The sequence below is a fragment of the Erythrolamprus reginae genome, chromosome 1, assembly GCF_031021105.1.
Source record: "Erythrolamprus reginae isolate rEryReg1 chromosome 1, rEryReg1.hap1, whole genome shotgun sequence".
In the NCBI taxonomy this organism is placed as follows: domain Eukaryota; kingdom Metazoa; phylum Chordata; class Lepidosauria; order Squamata; family Dipsadidae; genus Erythrolamprus; species Erythrolamprus reginae.
The window spans coordinates 40,480,514-40,499,818 of NC_091950.1; the positions used below are offsets into that span (position 1 = coordinate 40,480,514).

General features: G+C 44.7%; 1 protein-coding gene across 2 annotated transcripts in view; it reads left to right on the plus strand.

The window, feature by feature from the left end:
• DAAM1 (dishevelled associated activator of morphogenesis 1) overlaps positions 1 to 19,305 on the plus strand; it is a 227,168-nt gene that overhangs the window by 93,432 nt on the left and 114,431 nt on the right. For both annotated transcript variants that reach the window (XM_070750274.1, XM_070750284.1), the window contains one exon: positions 7,754 to 7,975. In XM_070750274.1, coding sequence (XP_070606375.1) covers positions 7,793 to 7,975 — 183 coding nt within the window. In that variant the 5' untranslated portion in view covers positions 7,754 to 7,792. The remainder of the gene's footprint in view (positions 1 to 7,753; positions 7,976 to 19,305) is intronic.

Here is a 19,305-nt window from a genome sequence, read left to right on the forward strand (position 1 = left end):
GCCCTTCCCCCAGCAGCTTCACCGAGCGCTTCGGGAAGGTGCCACCTGTCTTCACTGTAAGAAAGGCAGGCGCATCCAAAGCATGCGGGGAAGCGGCTGGGGGAAGGGCTGGCCATTTGCCGCTTCTCTCCGCTGCAGGAGAGGCAGGAGCAACCAAAGCAATGTTCCAAAGCGGTCTCCGGGAAGCGACCGAGGGAAAGGCAGTCGTCTGCTTTTCCTTCAGCTTGAAAGAGGAGGCAAATGCCCCGCCTTCCCCCAGCCGGTTAACTTGAAGCGCTCGGTTAACTGGCTGGGGGAAGGCAGGGCAGTTGCCGCTTCTTTAGAGCTGAAGGAAAGGCAGACGACTGCCTTTCCCTTGGTCGCTTCCCGGAGACCGCTTTGGAACATCGCTTTGGGAGAGGGGGCAACTGCTCCCGGTTAAGAAGCAAGAATCCACCCCCTAGCCAAACGGCTTTTTTCCTGTTTAGCACGGCGTTCGAGCGCTAAACAGGAAAAAAGCCGTTTGGATAGGGGGTGGATTCTTGCTTTTAACCGGGCAGTTGCCCCCTCTCCCAGAGCGATATCCTTAGCGGTCTCCAGGCTGCGACCTTTTAAAACAGCCGCGCCGCTTCCCAGCTGAGTCCTGAAGCCAAACGCCAAAGGCGAACTTCCGCGTTTGGCTTCAGGACTCAGCTGGGAAGCGGTGCAGCTGTTTTAAAAGGTCGCAGCCGGCCTGGGGGGCTTGCTGGGAAGCCCCCCAGGCCGGCTGCGACCTTTTAAAACAGCCGCGCCGCTTCCCAGCTGAGTCCTGAAGCCAAACACGGAAGTGTTTTTTTTTTTAATTAATATTTTTTTAAAAAACGTGATATAGCGTTTCGCGAAGATCGAGATGGTATCATTTGCTGAAAAATCGCGATATAGCGTTTCGCGAAGATTGAGATCGCGAAACTCGGGGGATCACTGTATACTGGTAAGTTACAGGAAGGCCGCAGATTCCATTTGAATGTTGGGAGAGTCTCCTAACAGTCTCAAAATGGGTGAATAGTGCGGTCAGGCAGTAGGGAAAACAAGTAGAATGCTTGGCTGCATAGCTAGAGGTATAATAAGCAGGAAGAGGGAGATTGTGATTCCGCTGTATAGAGCGCTGGTGAGACCACATTTGGAATACTATGTTCAGTTCTGGAGACCTCACCTACAGAAAGATATTGATAAAATTGAACGGGTCCAAAGACGGGCTACAAGAATGGTGGAAGGTCTTAAGCATAAAACTTATCAGGAAAGACTTCATGAACTCAATCTGTAGAGTCTGGAGGACAGAAGGGAAAGGGGGAACATGATCGAAACATATAATAATAATAATAATAATAATAATAATAATAATAATAATAATAATAATAATAGTAATATTATTATTATTATTATTATTTATTAGATTTGTATGCCGCCCCTCTCCGAAGACTCGGGGCAGCTCACAACAACAATAATAACAATGTTACAATGGAAACAAATCTAATATTAAAAAATATCTAAAAAACTAAATATGTTAAAGGGTTATATAAGGTTCAGGAGGGAAGTGTTTTTAATAGGAAAGTGAACACAAGAACAAGGAGGCACAATCTGAAGTTAGTTGGGGGAAAGATAAGAAGCAAAATATTATTTTACTGAAAGAGTAGTAGATCCTTGGAACAAACTTCCAGCAGACATGGTTGGTAATTGAATTTAAGCATGCCTGGGATAAACATATATCCATCCTAAGATAAAATACAGGAAATAGTATAAGGGCAGACTAGATGGACCATGAGGTCTTTTTCTGCCGTCAGTCTTCTATGTTTTTATGTTTCTAGGGGGGGGATCTCAGCGAGGCAATATTAATCTGAGAGAGCCGTTTGCCCAGAAAAGTGGTGGGTTTTCCTTAATCAGATTTATCCAAGCACAGACTCACTTGGGGCACTTTGATTTGGATTTTTGCACTGAACAGGGTCTTAGACTTAATAGCCTAATTCACATCTTCCAAATCTGTGATTTGCACCAATTTAATTACTACACCTATGGATATATGAATCAACAGATTCATACATCACAGGGATTAATCTATCCCATGGGTAGGCACACTTCATTTATCATTGGATTACATTTCTCACAATACTTGGTGAGGTTAGCTAGGGGTGAGGTGACGATTCAGAAGTCAAGCCCGATTAAGTTGGCCATCTCTACTTTATACCCTTTCAAAATTTTAGATGTTCTCTTTCATCTAGAATTTTTCAGATAAATATCTGTCCAACCTGTGCAGTTGGATTTATGAGCTGGCAAACTGCGTTTTTGGGGCTGATTGAAGTAGCGCTAGATGCACGTTTTTTGTGCAATGCTTTGCGGAATTTCTGCAGAATCTACAGAACCGTGCTAGTTAAAATAATCATATTTTTTCTGTCTCTGTCGAGGGTTGAAATTAAATCACTGCCAAATACAGCTGGAGCTAAACATACCCCTTTACAGGCTATGCATCTTGGGCATGGAGCATCCTGAAGTAGCAGTTATCAAAAAGAATGGATTGCCCTTGCTAACTCACCTTCTTTCATGAAGTTGGAAGCATTTTAGATGCTTGTTGGTTCAGGATGCTAGAAATATTTTTTCAGCTCCTTTTCAACAGAAGCCACAGCATTATAATCCCTTTCAGACTCATATTTTATCTGTGTCTCTCAAACAAAGGTGGCAGGAAGACTTTCAAAATGCTGCATTTGTTTTTCTTGAGCTTTTTAAAAATCGATTGGACAACCTGGAGAGTGAAACACGTCGATAACTGCTAAATGTTAACACAAGACAAACTGTCTTACTAAATCTGAACAGACCCTTTGTCTATCATCTAATCCAGTGTTTTCTACTTTGGTAGCAACATTATTTTGTGGTCTTCACTATGGGATTGTCTGAGGTCTTAAATTGCATTGGATTGGCATTGGCATCTACCCCGTGCGAGATTTGGCTTCTGTGCATGCATAACAAGTGAAATCTCATGGGACACTTGCGGGAGTGAGATTTCAGCTGATTTTTTGTGTCTGCGCATGCGCAGAAGCAAAAATATTGGTGGAAATCGCCGAAATCTCACTTGCATGCATGTCCTTTCACAGGATTTTGCTTGCTGCGCATGCGTAGAAGCCAAATCTCACACCGACGGGCGTGCGTGTACATGCCAGACACCCGCTTGCCCGCAACCACCTTGGAGGGCACACCAGAAGCGCTGAAGATGAACTCCATTCATTGGTGTCTTGCTGTGCTCTTAGCATACCACATTGCTTGCAGAGACCACCTTCATGGCCATTGACCTATTCTATTCAGTCTCATCTATTCAGTCTTCCGGAATAATGATGAGCCGGGGTGGTGCAGCAGGTAGAGTGCTGTACTGCAGGCCACTGAAGCTGACTGTAGGTCTGTAGGTCAGCGGTTCAAATCTCATCACCGGCTCAAGGTTGACTCAGCCTTCCATCCTTCCGAGGTGGGTAAAATGAGGACCCAGATTGTGGGGGCAATATGCTGGCTCTGTTAAAAAGTGCTATTGCTGACATGTTGTAAGCCGCCCTGAGTCTAAGGAGAAGGGTGGCATAAAAATCGAATGAATGAATGAAATGAAGGAAGGAAGGAAGGAAATGAATGAATGAAATGAATGAATGAATGAAATGAAGGAAGGAAGGAAGGAAGGAAATGAATGAATGAATGAATGAATGAATGAATGAATGAATTGAAATGAAATGAAATGAATGAATGAATGAATCTGTCTTCCCTTGCTCGGGATAGATAAGTTCCTATCTCGCTGAAGGTCAATGACCCATCAGCCACTCTCAGCCTGTCGAAGTTGTTGCCTGGGGTGTGGCAGTTGCACATGCTACAGCTACTAGGAGCCACAGGTGAGAGCTGAGTGACAGGTAGGGACCAAAGGTGAACAAGCTGCCGTAAAAGGACACGACATGCCCCTACACCAGAAGTGCTACTCCTCCCTGAGCACCACATACACCCCAGTCATAAATATGCTATCAGTATATACCTCTAAAATTTGACATATTTTTGATCTGAGATTCATGTTGTATACATGCAGGTAGGAGAAGAAAATATTGGACAGGACTTTTAGTTTTGAGTCTGGAAGGGAGATTGTGGTCTCCCTTGTGCACTTATAATGGCACCTCCAATTTATCATCCCCAAAGAAGCTGATTTATTTTCCATGAAATTCCATGTTATTTTCCACGTTGCTTTCATATCACTTGAAAAGAGACTGTGAATTATGTGGCCATAATTTGCAGCTAATCAAAATACTGTAGTCTCTTGTCGGTGGAGAGTTTTGATTTTGTCTGCAACTCTAATGGGCGAACACAGCAGCTGCTGCCAGCAATGGACATGCTCCATAACCAGACTGGGAATTGGGTGTAAATTTGTATCTTGACTGGATACCAAAGGCAGAAAAAGTTCCTTCAAGATACACTTGGGCTAATTTAATACAGTACTCTCAATATGTTCCATAGAGCGCCAGCAAAGTTCAGAAGCAAAGTGCTAAGCTAAGTATTTTTGGTATATGACCAAATTTTGTGCTTTTTTTCCCTTAATACCTGCTGCTTTTTGGATTCTATCTTCATCTTCCTCTTGTTTTCCAGTTTTAAATCATAGTACATTTCCTATACCTGAATGTATAACAGAATGAATGTTTATACTATTTTTAGATATTCCTATAGTAATATATTGATGGTAAAAAGAAAAAAATACTTGGAACTGTTTAACTGTAAAGAAAAGTAAAAATCGAGCATATGATCAGGAGAAAAACCAGGAGAGACCGCCTTCTGCCGCACGAATCCCAGCGACTGGTTAGGTCCCCCAGAGTTGGCCTTCTCCGGGTCCTGTCGATGAAACAATGTCGTCTGGCGGGACCCAGGGGAAGAGCCTTCTCTGTGGCGGCCCCGACCCTCTGGAATCAACTTCCCCTGGAGATTAGGATTCCCCCCACCCTCCTTGCCTTTCGCAAATTCCTCAAAACCCACCTCTGCCGTCAGGCATAGGGAAATTGATTCCCCCAGGCTGTTTTCTGTTTTACGCAAGGTTTGTCTGAGATGTATGATTGTTTTTTTTATACTAAGGGTTTTAAATTGCTTTTTATTGTTGGATTTGTACCGTGTTTTGTGTTATGAGCCGCTCCGAGTCTCCGGAGAGGGGCGGCATACAAATCTAATTAAGAAAAGAAGAAGAAGGAGGAGGAAAAAAATTGCTTAAATCATAATGTTTTGCTTGGGGGAAGGGGGGAAGAACCAGAATGATAACAAAGTAGGTACTAGATAAGTTGATAAAAAATTAAAAGAATCTATTTAATCTATTATTTCCAAAATTCTGTAGCTCCAGACTTTAATTGTAGGTACTTAGAGGCATGGTTGACTACAACATTATATGGTCATCCTGGTTAATCATTGATAATCATGCTGCCCATGATTTCGCCCAAACTATTTTTAAGTTATTTGAATCAGTACATTTTGAAGCTGATACGTGTGAAGTATATGCAGTGCTTTTTCATCCGTCTTGCAGCTCTCAGTTTATATTATACTTCATCCTCAAATCTGAATTCATGTTTTCATATACATATGTAAACTGACACTGAATGAGCCTGAGAATATGTGTGCTTTAAGCATACATTTTTGCCAAAATTCTTGCATTTTTCCCATTCCTGTATTCAGTTTTTGGAGAAGCAGGGAGTGATGTGGAGAAAAGAGGAGTTTGCTGAATAGCAAGTAATACTTTGTGGTTTTCATGAATCAACGATACAGACTAAAGAGCAGCAGCAGAAAACAGAATAGAATAACAAAGTTGGAAGGGACTTTGGAGGTCTTCTAGTCCCACCCCTTGCTTAGGCAGGAAACCTGACACCACTTCAGACAAATGAGATTATCCAGGTTATCCAAGTGAGATCCAGGTTATCCAAGTGAGATCCAGGTTATCCAAGTGAGATCCAGGTTATTCAAGTGAGATCCAGGTTATCCAAGTGAGATCCAGGTTATCCAAGTGATGAGGAGGCAAATCGTGAAAAACCCAGAATGTAAACTAGTTTTTCATAACCAAGGAACCTGCATATGCATGCTTTCTATTCCTTCTCGGCTTTTTGTTTAGCAACCTTTCAAAGTTACAACAGCACTAGCCGTTGATGTCTGATTGATGTCTGTCCCAGCATCCTCACAATCATATGGTAAAAATTTGGATACTTGGTAACTGGCATGTATTTATGATGGTTGCAGCATCCCAGGGCCATTTGTGAGCTTCTTACCATCTTCTGACAAGCAAAGGCAATGGGTGAAGCTGGGTTTGCTTAATGATGGGGTGGTTTCACTTAACAACCATGGCAAAAAAAAGGGTGTGATTCACTTAACCACCTTGCTTAACAACAGAAATTCTGGTCTCAATTGTGGTCCTTAAGTAGAGGCCTACCTATATAGCATGTGCAAGTGTTGCGTGGATGGATAGCTCCTACTGTCCTCATCCTCTATAAGCATAGTCTGCTAGCGAGGGATGATGGGAACTATAGTCTACATCTGGATAGACTCAGTTTGAGGACAGAATGACTTAATAGGACCGTGATGGCAAACCTTGTTTTGCTTGGGTGCCAAAAGCACGCACATTATCACATATGCACGAGTGCCAAAAGCACATGCACTATCACATACGCATGAATGCCCACATCCATATATCCAGTGTTCTCTGCCACCTGAATAGGTGTGTGACCCCTTCATATGCTGCACTATCCTCTATGCATGCATGCATGATACCCATACTTCCCTGTTTCCTGACCTCCTGATAGGTAGGTCCATTTTTTGCCTTCTCCAGGCTCCAGAGGCTTTCTTGGAGCCTTGGGAGGACAACCCCCCCCCCCCCCCCCCCCGGAAGCTGAAAACACCCTCCCAGAGCCTCCACACAAGCTGAAAATCAGGTGGCCAGCGCACACATGTGTGCTGGAGCTGAGCTAGGGCAACAGGTCGTGTGCCGGCAGATATGGCTCTGTGTACCACCTGTGGCACACATGTCATAGATTCGCCATCACTGTAATCGGACTTTTGAATTCCAGAAAAAAGGCAGCTCTCAACTCTGAAACTATACATGGTTTGTTCCTTTAAAAAAGTTGCAGGGGATTTTTATTTTTTAAATGAATAATTAAAAAACCAACAATGATGAATAAGGGTTTACAGGGGACTTTCCAGTAGCACAAGTTGACTTTGATTGTGAAGCCTTTCAGATGTTTGCTGGTGGTTAGCATACCTGCTGTTTCTCTCTGGGTTCATCATCTAAAAAGAAAATTTAAAGTTTCTCAAAAAGTCAGTTTCATTTTGTGAGGGCTTAGACAGGCATGGTGGGGGTGGCGGGCGGCATATCCAGGAGACTTAAGTTGGTTATTTTCTTTATGTAAAAGCATGCGTGCTCTTTGTCTCAAGAACCCATAGCAATACAGTTATGCTCCAGTTATAGCAGTAAGTATAACTCAAAAGCATTTGTTTTCAAGAAACACATGGGAAATAATGAAGGTTACCTGTAAGCGTGGAGGTCAGAAGAGTAATAAAAACAATATGACATAAAAACTGCTTGTTAAAGAACAAAGGCTTGAAAGAGACAATCAGTGTTAAGGTCAGAGGAATATCAAGCCTTGATGAGTTTATAAAACCTAAACGAGCTCATACGCTCTGCTGCATAGTTACCAATCAAAACTTTAATATTACCATCTGTTCTCAATCTCTCTCTTTCTCTTTCTTTTTGTTTCCCATTTAGGATTTAGTGTCTAGAAAGAAAGAGAGTAAGGATTGCAACATGGCTCCGAGAAAAAGGAGTGGCCGAGGGATTTCTTTTATCTTCTGCTGCTTCCGAAGTAATGATCACCCAGAAATCACGTATCGGCTACGGAATGACAGCGGCTTTGCCCTGCAAACCATGGAGCCCGCAATACCCATGCCTCCGGTGGAGGAGCTGGATGTTATGTTTAGTGAGCTTGTGGTGAGTGATGGGATCGTATTAAGTTGGTGCAGTTCAGAACTCAAAAGGTGTCTCTAGCTGGGAGGAGTGGGGTCTTAAAATGTCAGGGTTAAAAAATGATGGTCCATCAAGAGTGCCTCAACTCATTCAAAGAAATGGAAATTGATCAGACGTTTGTAAGATTTTTTTTAATATTGTGTAAATGATTGTGATAAACTTAGCAAACTTATGTAACCTAGTATGGGGTAATTTAGGAAATATTCTGCCCTGTTTAGGAGATGATGCATCAATATTTGGTTGATAAGTAACAATACTTTTTATTTTCCAGAAAATAAACAGAAGTCATGCATTTTTCTATAAAAAGTACAGTTGTTGCATGCTCTTGACTGGGTTTGCATATTAAATTAGATTGCAGTCCAGAAAAAGTTGGGCGGCTTAGAAATCTAATAAATGAAATGAAATGAAAAGAAATCCTTTAAAGTGTGATTTGTTCACTAGGACATTATTGGCTGAGTCAATATATAAAAATAGGGCATAAACCACTATATAAATCACAATGTGAAGATTTATACAGCTAACCAAATCAGAAGCAAACAAATTACATTTTCGATAGAGATTTCCATGGAAGATGGAAACAGACATGACTTCACAGTGGTGAATTTTGGCTGATGTTTGAAACTGCTGTAGCACTTAGACTGGATTCATACAGCAAGCTGAGACATGGTAAAGTTAGCTTTTACAAAGCATATACTGTAGTATAAATTCAGCCATTTTGACTTCTGAATCATGGTTTAGGGTAGTGATGGTGAACCCATAACACATGTCAAAAGTGGTATACAACAACATTTTGGGTAACCTGCTAGTGCCTACCAAGCAAGAATTATTATTATTATTATTATTATTATTATTATTATTATTATTATTATTAATTGGATTTGTATGCCGCCCCTCTCCGCAGACTCGGGCCGGCTAACAACAATGATAAAAAACAACATGTAATAATCCAATTTAATAAAACAACTAAAAACCCTTATTATAAAAACCAAACATACACACAAACATACCATACATAACTTGTAATGGCCTAGGGGAAGGAATATCCTAACTCCCCCATGCCTGGCGACAAAGGTGGGTCTTGAGTAATTTGCGAAAGACAAGGAGGGTGGGGGCCGTTCTAATCTCTGGGGGCAGTTGATTCCAGAGGGCCGGGGCCGCCACAGAGAAGGCTGTTTCCCTGGGGCCCGCCAAACGACATTGTTTGGTTGACGGGACCCGGGGAAGGCCAACTCTGTGAGACCTTATCGGCTGCTGGGATTCGTGCGGTAGCAGGCGGTTCTGGATGTATTCTGGCCCAATGCCATGTAGGGCTTTAAAGGTCATTACCAACACTTTGAATTGTGACCGGAAACCGATCGGCAGCCAGTATTCTTGAAAGCATGCCTTGTTCTTGTATGATTTGGGGGGATGGCAAAGACCACACGAGAATCAGGTGTGCTTTTGTTCAGCCTCCTAAAATTGCACAAGAACAGAGTATGCTTTCACCTGGTTTTCAAAAGCTGCAGAAGCAGAAAGAGGGTTTTCTGGAGCCACCTCAAGAACAAAGGCCTCCTGCAATCCAGAGTCATCTCAGGTAGGTTGCAGGGGCCTTTCAACAGAAAGACAATGCCACCTCTTTCTAAGCAGTATTAGTGAAAGCCTTCTGCCCTCCCCCGGTGGGTCGCCCTCGGGGAAGGCACAGCATGCCTTGATAGTCACATCAGAATGAAGCGACAGAGAGAAAGTTTTTGGGAGGACGACCCCAAATAGATCAAGGTGTCTCCTATTTATTGTATTCACAGTTCTGACATGTGGTACAGAATGACCAATACGCGAAAGCCACATACATTAAACCATCCTCCAGCAACTATTTACTTTTGTACCTTATAAGGCAAGCTTCTCAGAAGCTGCATTCCTTGCTTTTTTCCCATGATTGTGTGATTGCAAAGGAATGTCAGTAATGCATCCCTATATGGAAGTTAGCTATATGTTTTTCTTCATCTTGTATACCAAGTCCATACATGGTCTGCAACTTGCTTAATCAGCCTAGATTGCCTTTCCATAGAGGAAGAATTAAGATTTTTATACAGCACATAATTTAGGCTTAAATATCACTCTCCAGCAATATCATTCCTTAATTTCAGTGCTTATAAATCTATGATTACAACATATTAGGGCAGAACTTGAGAATCATAAAGCATTGGACTATGTTTTATAAAAAAACAAAATTAATATGTAAATAAATGTTTCTCTTTTGTTTGGGAGAGGGGGCTGACACACCAGCAGAAGCAAGGTAGGGATTTTCCAAATTTTGGAAATCTGGACACACCGAATCCAAAGTTTGCCACCATTGGTTTAGAGCTTTTTGTCATAGGAAACTAGGCAATTGTGTTCTGTTTAAGAAACCACAATTATATATGCAGTGGAAACAATGATTTCATATGACAGGTGAAACTGGTCATAGTAAGTGTATAGAATGGATTAGCAACCTGTTCAGATTGCAAGTACAGTGATACCTCGTCTTACAAACCCCTCGTCATAGAAACTTTTTCAAGATACAAACCCAGGGTTTAATATTTTTTTGCCTCTTCTTCCAAACTATTTTTACCTTACAAACCCAAGCTGCCGCCACTGGGATGCCCTGCCTCCGGACTTTTGTTGCCAGCAAAGCGCCCATTTTTGCACTGCTGGAATTCCCCTGAGGCTCCCCTCCATGGGAAACACCACCTCTGGACTTCCATGTTTTTGCGATGCTGCAGGGGAATCCCAGCAGCACAAAAATGGGCACTTCACTGGCAACGGAAGTCCGGAGGTGGGGTTTCCCAGCGAGGGGAGCCTCAGCGAAATTGCAGCATCACAAAAACCCGGAAGTCTGGGGGTGGGGTTTCAAGGACTTCCGTGTTTTTGCGCTGTTGCAATTTCGCTGAGGCTCCCCTCGCTGGAAACCCCACCTCCGGACTTCTGTTGCCAACGAAGCACCCATTTTTGCACTGCTGGGATTCCCCTGCTGGGATGCCTCTGCAGCATAAGAAAAACATGGAAGTCCAGAGGTGGGGTTTCCCATGGAGGGGATTAGATTAGATTAGATTTATTGGATTTATATGCCGCCCCTCTCCGCAAACTCGGGGCGGCTCACAACAACAATAAAACAGTACATAATAACAAATCCAATGCCCACCAATCTAATTACAGTTTAAAATTAATAAATTTATAAAACAATCCCAATGTATATAAAAACAGACACACAATCAATCAATCAATGGCAAAACAACATGGGCAAGGGGGAGATGTTTAGTTCCCCCATGCCTGACGGCAGAGGTGGGTCTTAAGGAGTTTACGAAAGGCAGGGAGGGTGGGGGCAATCCTAATCTCAGGGGGGAGCTGGTTCCAGAGGGTCGGGGCCCCCACAGAGAAGGCTCTTCCCCTGGGTCCCGCCAGACGGCATTGTTTGGTCGACGGGACCCGGAGAAGGCCGACTCTGTGGGACCTAACCGGTCGCTGGGATTCGTGCGGCAGGAGGCGGTCCCGAAGATATTCTGGTCCGGTGCCATGAAGAGCTTTATAGGTCATAACCAACACTTTGAATTGTGACCAGAAACTGATCGGCAACCAATGCAGACTGCGGAGTGTTGGAGTGATATGGGCCTCAGGGTCATCCCAGCAGCGCAAAAACGGGTGCTTCGGCTGACAAAAGGGGTGAGTTTTGGGCTTGCACGCATTAATCGCTTTTCCATTGATTCCTATGGGAAACATTGTTTCGTCTTACAAACTTTTCATCTTACAAACCTCGTCCCGGAACCAATTAGGTTCGCAAGACGAGGTATCACTGTATAAGTCTAATAATCATGATGCAGCAGTCTCTTTACCAGAGATATTACATTCAATGCATTTAAAACCATTTTATTAAAGAATAATCTAGGAGTTTTGCAAATGCTGTTATACCAAAACGTGAGATAATGCCAGTCCATCCCCAAATTAATTAACTACCTGTTCTCAACTTCTTTGGAATGGCCTTTCCTCCACTCTTATTTCCTTTTTCTTGTTTTGGTTCAGTGAAGGCTAACTTCATTTTTTGAAGCAAGTTGTTGGCATTGTCATATACAGTGATCCCCCGTTTATTGCGTCCCCAACCATTGCGAACAGGGTACTTCGCGATTTTTCAACCCGGAAGTCAAAATACCATCTACGCATGCGTGCGTTTTTTCTATGGGCACGCATGCGTAGATGGCAACCGGGAGATCAGCTGCTGGGTGGCTTTCCTGGGTCTTCCCCCTCTTGCTGGCGTCAGCGAGGAGTTTCCCCACCGCCCACGCAAACTCCTCGCTGCCGCCCGCCCTTCGCCCGCCCACGCCGTTCATTCTCGCCGCTTTCGAGCTGAGTCCTGAAGCGAATTCACTCCCGGACTCAGCTCGAAAGCGCCGAGAGACAGCGCCAAGGAACGGGCCTGTCCACGCTGTCTCTCGGCGCTTTCGAGCCGAGTCCGGGAGCGAGTTCGCTCCCGGACTCGGCTCGAAAGCGCCGAGAGACAGCGCCAAGGAACGGGCCTGTCCACGCTGTCTCTCGGCGCTTTCGAGCCGAGTCCGGGAGCGAGTTCGCTCCCGGACTCGGCTCGAAAGCGCCGAGAGACAGCGCCAAGGAACGGGCCTGTCCACGCTGTCTCTCGGCGCTTTCGAGCCGAGTCCGGGAGCGAGTTCGCTCCCGGACTCGGCTCGAAAGCGCCGAGAGACAGCGCCAAGGAACGGGCCTGTCCACGCTGTCTCTCGGCGCTTTCGAGCCGAGTCCGGGAGCGAGTTCGCTCCCGGACTCGGCTCGAAAGCGCCGAGAGACAGCGCCAAGGAACGGGCCTGTCCACGCTGTCTCTCGGCGCTTTCGAGCCGAGTCCGGGAGCGAGTTCGCTCCCGGACTCGGCTCGAAAGCGCCGAGAGACAGCGCCCCCCGGACAACAGCCTGTCTCCTGCTGCCCTGTTTAGCCGGGACACGAGCGGCGAAATGACTTGGAGGAATGTGAAGCTGAAACCGGCCGGTTTCAGCTTCACATTCCTCCAAGTCATTTCGCCGCTCGTGTCCTGGCTAAACAGGGCAGCAGGAGACAGGTGGTGGTCCGGGGGGCGCAGGCGAAAGGAGCTCGGGCATTGTTCTCCGGACCCCGCCCGCAGCCTGGAGAGGGAAAGGGCCGCCGCGGGGCTGAGCGGGCAGGGTCCGGAGAACAATGCCCGAGCTCCTTTCGCCTGCGGCTCCCAGCCCACCGCCTGTCGCCCTAAAGCGGGGTGCGAAATGACTTGGAGGAATGGGAAGCTGAAACCGGCCGGTTTCAGCTTCACATTCCTCCAAGTCATTTCGCCGCTCGTGTCCTGGCTAAACCGGGCAGCAGGAGACAGGCTTTGAGTTTTTGGCTGCGGGGGGAGAAGTAGGACTTTCCTAACTCCCTCGCCCCGCAGCCAAAACTCAAAGCCTGTCTCCTGCTGCCCGGTTTAGCCAGGACACGAGCGGCGAAGTGACTTGGAGGAATGGGAAGTCCAAATCGGCCGGTTTCAGCTTCCCATTCCTCCAAGTCATTTCGCACCCCGCTTTAGGAGTCAGCGGAGAACGGCGCAACTGTTTTAAAACGATCGGAGCTTTCCAATGAGTCCCGAAGACGTGTCTTCGGGACTCATTGGAAAGCCGCGCGGGTGTTTTAAAAGGTCCCCGCCGACATGGGGGGCTCGCTAGCACCCCCCCAAACCTGGGTTGGGGGTTCGGGGGGTGCTAGCGAGCCCCCCATGTCGGCGGCGACGTTTTAAAACAGCCCCGCCGCCCCCAATCTTCGGCTCCTCGCTAGCGCTGCGGAAGTTAAAAACATCATCTGCACATGCGCAGATGGTGTTTTTACTTCCGCAGCGCTACTTCGCGAAAACCCGCTCGTTGCGGGGGGTCCTGGAACGGAACCCTCGCAACGAGCGGGGGATCACTGTAATACCTATCTTCTTTTCTCTTTAACTGATGTATGGCTCAGTTGAGTGTTGCATTTCAACATTCGTTAAATAGCTTGGAAACTCCTACTTACAGCCTCCTTACAAGCTTACTGGATAACAGAAAACAACCCACTATTAAAAAGGAGCAAAATATATTTTGGCAGCATTGCTGCACCCACTGGCATTCTGCAATTCCTTGGCCTCTCTGGCAGGCAGGCAGGTTTATTTTGCTTATATAGGAATATATTTAATTGCCTTGGCTCAGACAGAAGAGATGATGTGAACATGTTCAGAAACACTGAAAACCTCTTTGAAAGACACTTTTAGTCAAACAAATTAACTTTGGTAACTTTGGAAATCTGATAATATTAGGATAAGATAACTTTTGGTATGGGGATTTAATATTTCCACCGAAGAGAACATTTAAAATTTCTGCTTAACTTTGTTTTAAGCATGTTAAGATTTTGAGAATAGGAAAGAAAGAAAGAAAAAACAGCTTTAGAGAAAAATTTTCTCTGTGTTTGGACTCAGTTGAAAGAACTATTCACTAGTAATTTTTTAAAAAATATTATCCACTTCAGGAAAGAAACTTGAGTATACAGTGAAGGCATGTCTGACATGTTTGAATTATGAATTCCCCTTCCCCAACAACATTCAATGTATCTTGAAGTGGTACTCATTTAGCAACTGCCTCATTTAACAATGGTTCATAGTTATGGTCTTAAGGTCCATAATTATGGACCTTAAGCATAAAACGTATCAGGAAAGACTTAATGAACTCAATCTGTATAGTCTGGAGGACAGAAGGAAAAAGGGAGACATGATTGAAATATTTAAATATGTTAAATGGTTAAATAAGGTCCAGGAGGGAACTGTTTTTAATAGGAAAGTGAACACAAGAACAAGGGGACACAATCTGAAGTTAGTTGGGGGAAAGATAAAAAGCAACATGAGAAAATATTATTTTACTGAAAGAATAGTAGATCCTTGGAACAAACTTCCAGCAGACGTGGTAGATAAATCCACAGTAACTGAATTTAAACATGCCTGGGATAAACATATATCCATCCTAAGATAAAATACAGAAAATAGTATAAGGGCAGACTAGATGGACCATGAGGTCTTTTTCTGCTGTCAGACTTCTATGTTTCTATGTTATGATGGTGATGAAAAATTAACTTTATGACCAATTTTCCATTTATAATCTTCATAGGACTGTAAAATAAAGAAAATATGAAGTCAGATTATAAGCAGTTGTTGAGATCACTTGTTGGCAACTGCTTTGTTTGATGACCAAGTTGCCAATCTTAGTTTTAGTCATTAAAAAAAAGACTGCCTATATTTTCAAACTAAGACTTGATAGCTCTGTCACTTAGTAAGGGAACACAATAAGGGTACACAGATAGAAAGACTATTGCTTTACAAATATTATTAAGATTACGCTGAAGTTTGAATTAAATAAAAATGTTTAAGATTGGAGCTGACAACCTAACACACTGAGCATAATCATTTAGAAAAAAAGGGTAAGAAAATAAGAATAAGGTTTCACCTCATTATCACAATTATCAGCATTTCATCTCCTGCTGAATTCTCTTGTGTATTGTGCAACACAGAGATCCTGTATTAGTGCATTTATGGTTTCAGGAAGGGTGAGATCATGTATAACTTGGATATTTTTTAGGTCTAGCATCTTTTTGTAGAGTATAGCTACTCCGCCTCCTCTGCAGGGTTTCATGGTAGGACCAGAAGACAAGGTAGTTTCTTGCTGTGATGATGAAGTCAGGGAGGGATGCGTTTAGCCACGTTTCACAGACAAAAATAATGTTCAAGGTGTCAGTGTTTAGTAGTAGGAATTTGGGCATTTTGTAACTATGCATCTTGCATTGATTAGTTTGCATTTGAGATTTGGATTGGATTAAGGAAGTAAGGGACATGCTTACCGAAAATAAACATTTACCGGTACTTATATTAGAATAATATAGAATAAACTACTACTACAAAGTATACGTGAGTCAAAGAGAGAAAACTATGGTAGAAGATTGAATGGAATGCCTGAACATCTGAGTAAGATCATCCCACATTACAATATTTTCTTTTTTTTAAATCTTATCTCTGTTTATATAAGTTTATATTTTGCTTGTTTCTCTGAAACACAAGTGGGCATCTTTAGGTATAGGCAACATGATGGTCCTGAATGACTCCTGTCAACCATACCTTTCCTGCTCTTTAATCCTCCCAGGCTACCAAAAACTGCATTGGGGAAGGAGCATTTTACAGGGAAGGTGTGACTTCCATGTCTTTTTCTATAGCATATTTGTTGGTGGGCCATTAAGACTCTGAATGAGGACCATAATTGTAGTATTCATTTTTGTTATTATGGAGCCCCAAATTGGCCTCATATATAAGCTCACGTTGATGCTTTTCCCCCCCCCTGAAAACTCAATTGCTAATAATATAGAAGTGATACACTTGAAACGTACAAATCCTTGGGCTATCTTCCCAGCTATACTACCTTTGATGAAGAATCAATTCAGATTTGGCCGAGCTAAAGAATACTCCCAGTCAAGTAAAATTGTAAAAATCTGAACATCAGAAACAAGGTCGCAAGTGAAATGGTGAAATTACAATCAGAGCACAAAAATACATTGCATATAACCATTTTAAAACAGCCTAATTGTTCATCTATGGCTAATAATTCAGAAAGAGTAGATATAGTGTATTACATCAAACTTTCTCTGTTGTCTTGTATTTTTTGGAAATGGGAAGGGAAAAAATGGCTACAGTCATCGAAACCCAAGACTCATCTTGGGAGCATCTACACCAGTGGTTCTCAACCTGGGGGTCGGGACCCCTTTGGGGGCCGAATGACCATTTCACAGGGGTCGCCTAAGACCTTGGTAAAAGACAAATTTCCCATGGTGTTAGGAACTAAAGCTTCTATTCTGGCACCTTGGAACATATTTTTACAATCTGACCAATGAGTCGTCTACAGTGGAGGTGTCCCTCTGACCTTCCTGCCAATCAGCTTAAAGCTCTGTTGGGAGAATTGGCACTAGACTTATGGTTGGGGGTCACCACAACATGAGGAATTGTATTAAGGGGTCGTGGAATTAAAAAGGTTGAGAACCACTGATCTACACCAACTGGATAGGTTCTGGAGCTGAGCCCACTAGGGATTCCTCCCCTCTGTTTCTCTAGAACCCTTCAGGTGCATTTTCTTTCATCTTTCTTCCTTATTGTGGCACCAAATGAGAGGAGCAATCGCAGCAGCTGCAGCATCTCATGACTGAGTAGAAGAAAGGCACTACAGGTGTGAAATGGCTAGGCAAAAAGCATGGGAATGATCTGTTCTTGGACAGCAGTAGCTCTTCTGGCTCAGCTTGGCCACCCACTAATGAGCACTGCTGCTGGCCCAGCAGAACCTGCTCCCCCACTCTAGCTAGGCCCATTGAAAATGCAGCCTGAGCCAAGTGCAAGAATATTCTTGGCTTGATCTGTGAGGGTCTTCCCTGAGAAACTAGACTGGGGGGAAATGGAGAGAGATTCTTGCTCACTGTGGCATCAGTGTAGTGGGCCAAACCTGGGATTGATCTCTGTTTAGGTAGCAATAACACCTGTGATGGTTGGTTGGTTAAATAGGAAATATTCCCCTGCTACCGTGTTTCCCCGATAGTAAGACACCCCCGATTGTAAGACATATCGGGGGTTTCAGGGGGGTCGGCTAATATAAGCCATACCCCGAAAGTAAGACATATGTCTTACTTTCGGGGAAACACGGGGGGTATTGCCGCCGGATCCTCTCTACGTTACGCTTGCTTTTGCCGCCGCCGGCAGTCTACGAGCGTCCGCTGGCCGCTGCTGCAGTCACTTTCTGCCTCCGCTGGAGCCGGCTGTGGTTTCATCCTCTGCTTGGAGAGGACTTTGGAAGTGACGCCGGCTGCTGTACCAGTTTCTTTCCTTCTCCCCCACCCCCATTTTTGTAAGGAAGCGCTGAAAGACACCGCGGAATTTACCGCTGAGTAAATTTATTATTTTAAAGCAGCCGGCGTCACTTCCAAAGTCCTCTCCATGGAAACTCCTGTCTTGTTTGCCTTCGGACCCCAAAATACCCCCCCGCACGCCCTTTTCCATGGGCGTGCAGTCCCCATCCCCCTGCCAGCCCGCGGGCAAACGGCGCGCCCCGCCGCTTAGGCTTTTGCTGCTTCTGGAGGGGTGGGCGCCGATCCCCCCCCCTCCAGGAGCAGCAAAAGCCTAAGCGGCGGGACGCGCCATTTGCCTTTCGGCATCGGCGCCTTCCCCTCCACGAGCAGTAAAAGCCTCAACGACGGAGCCGAAAGGCAAACAGCGTGCCCAGTCGCTTAGGCTTTTGCTGCTTCTGGAGCGGTGGGCGCCGATGCCGAAAGCCTCAGCGCCGTTTGGCTGCTGGGGGGCGGGGAGGAGAAAATCCTCCTCCCCCCTCCAGGAGCAGCAAAAGCCTAAGCGGCGGGGTGCGCTGTTTGCCTTTCGACTCCGACGCTTAGGCTTTTGCTGCTCCTGGAGGGGGGGGTTGGCGGTGCCGATGCCAAATGCTTTCCCTCCGCGGTGGGGGGTGCAGGGCAGGCACAGTCAGCCCCAGGAGACAAACAGAGAATGAGAGAAAGGAAAGAGACAGAAAGGGAGGGAGAGAAGGAAAGAGTGAGAGCTAGAAAGGATAGAGAGAAAGAGGGAATGAGAGAAAGGGAAGAGAGAGAAAGGGAGGGAGAGAAGGAAAGAGTGAGAGATAGAAAGGATAGAGAGAAAGAGGGAATGAGAGAAAGGAAAGAGACAGAAAGGGAGGGAGAGAAGGAAAGAGTGAGAGATAGAAAGGATAGAGAGAAAGAGGGAATGAGAGAAAGGAAAGAGACAGAAAGGGAGGGAGAGAAGGAAAGAGTGAGAGATAGAAAGGATAGAGAGAAAGAGGGAATGAGAGAAAGGAAAGAGACAGAAAGGGAGGGAGAGAAGGAAATATAAGACATACCCCGAAAGTAAGACATAGGGGGGCTTTTGGGGGTAAAAAGAAAGTAAGACGCTGTCTTACTATCGGGGAAACACGGTACCTATTGGTGGACAAATGGGAATTGTTCTTTCACTTTGCATAGCAAGCCTGGCTGAAAGATCACCTGGAAAAATATCGCAGAAGCTCCTAGACCAGACCTGGGCAAGATGCGGCCTGAGGGGCGGATGCAGCCCACCCGCTATCTGTGACCAGCCCGTGGAGGTCGGTTCAACTTTTCTAGATAAGAACCGGGTGTTCAAGATATAATATATAATTAATAAAATGAACACAAGAACAAGGGGACACAATCTGAAGTTAGTTGGGGGAAAGATCAAAAGCAAAATGAGAAA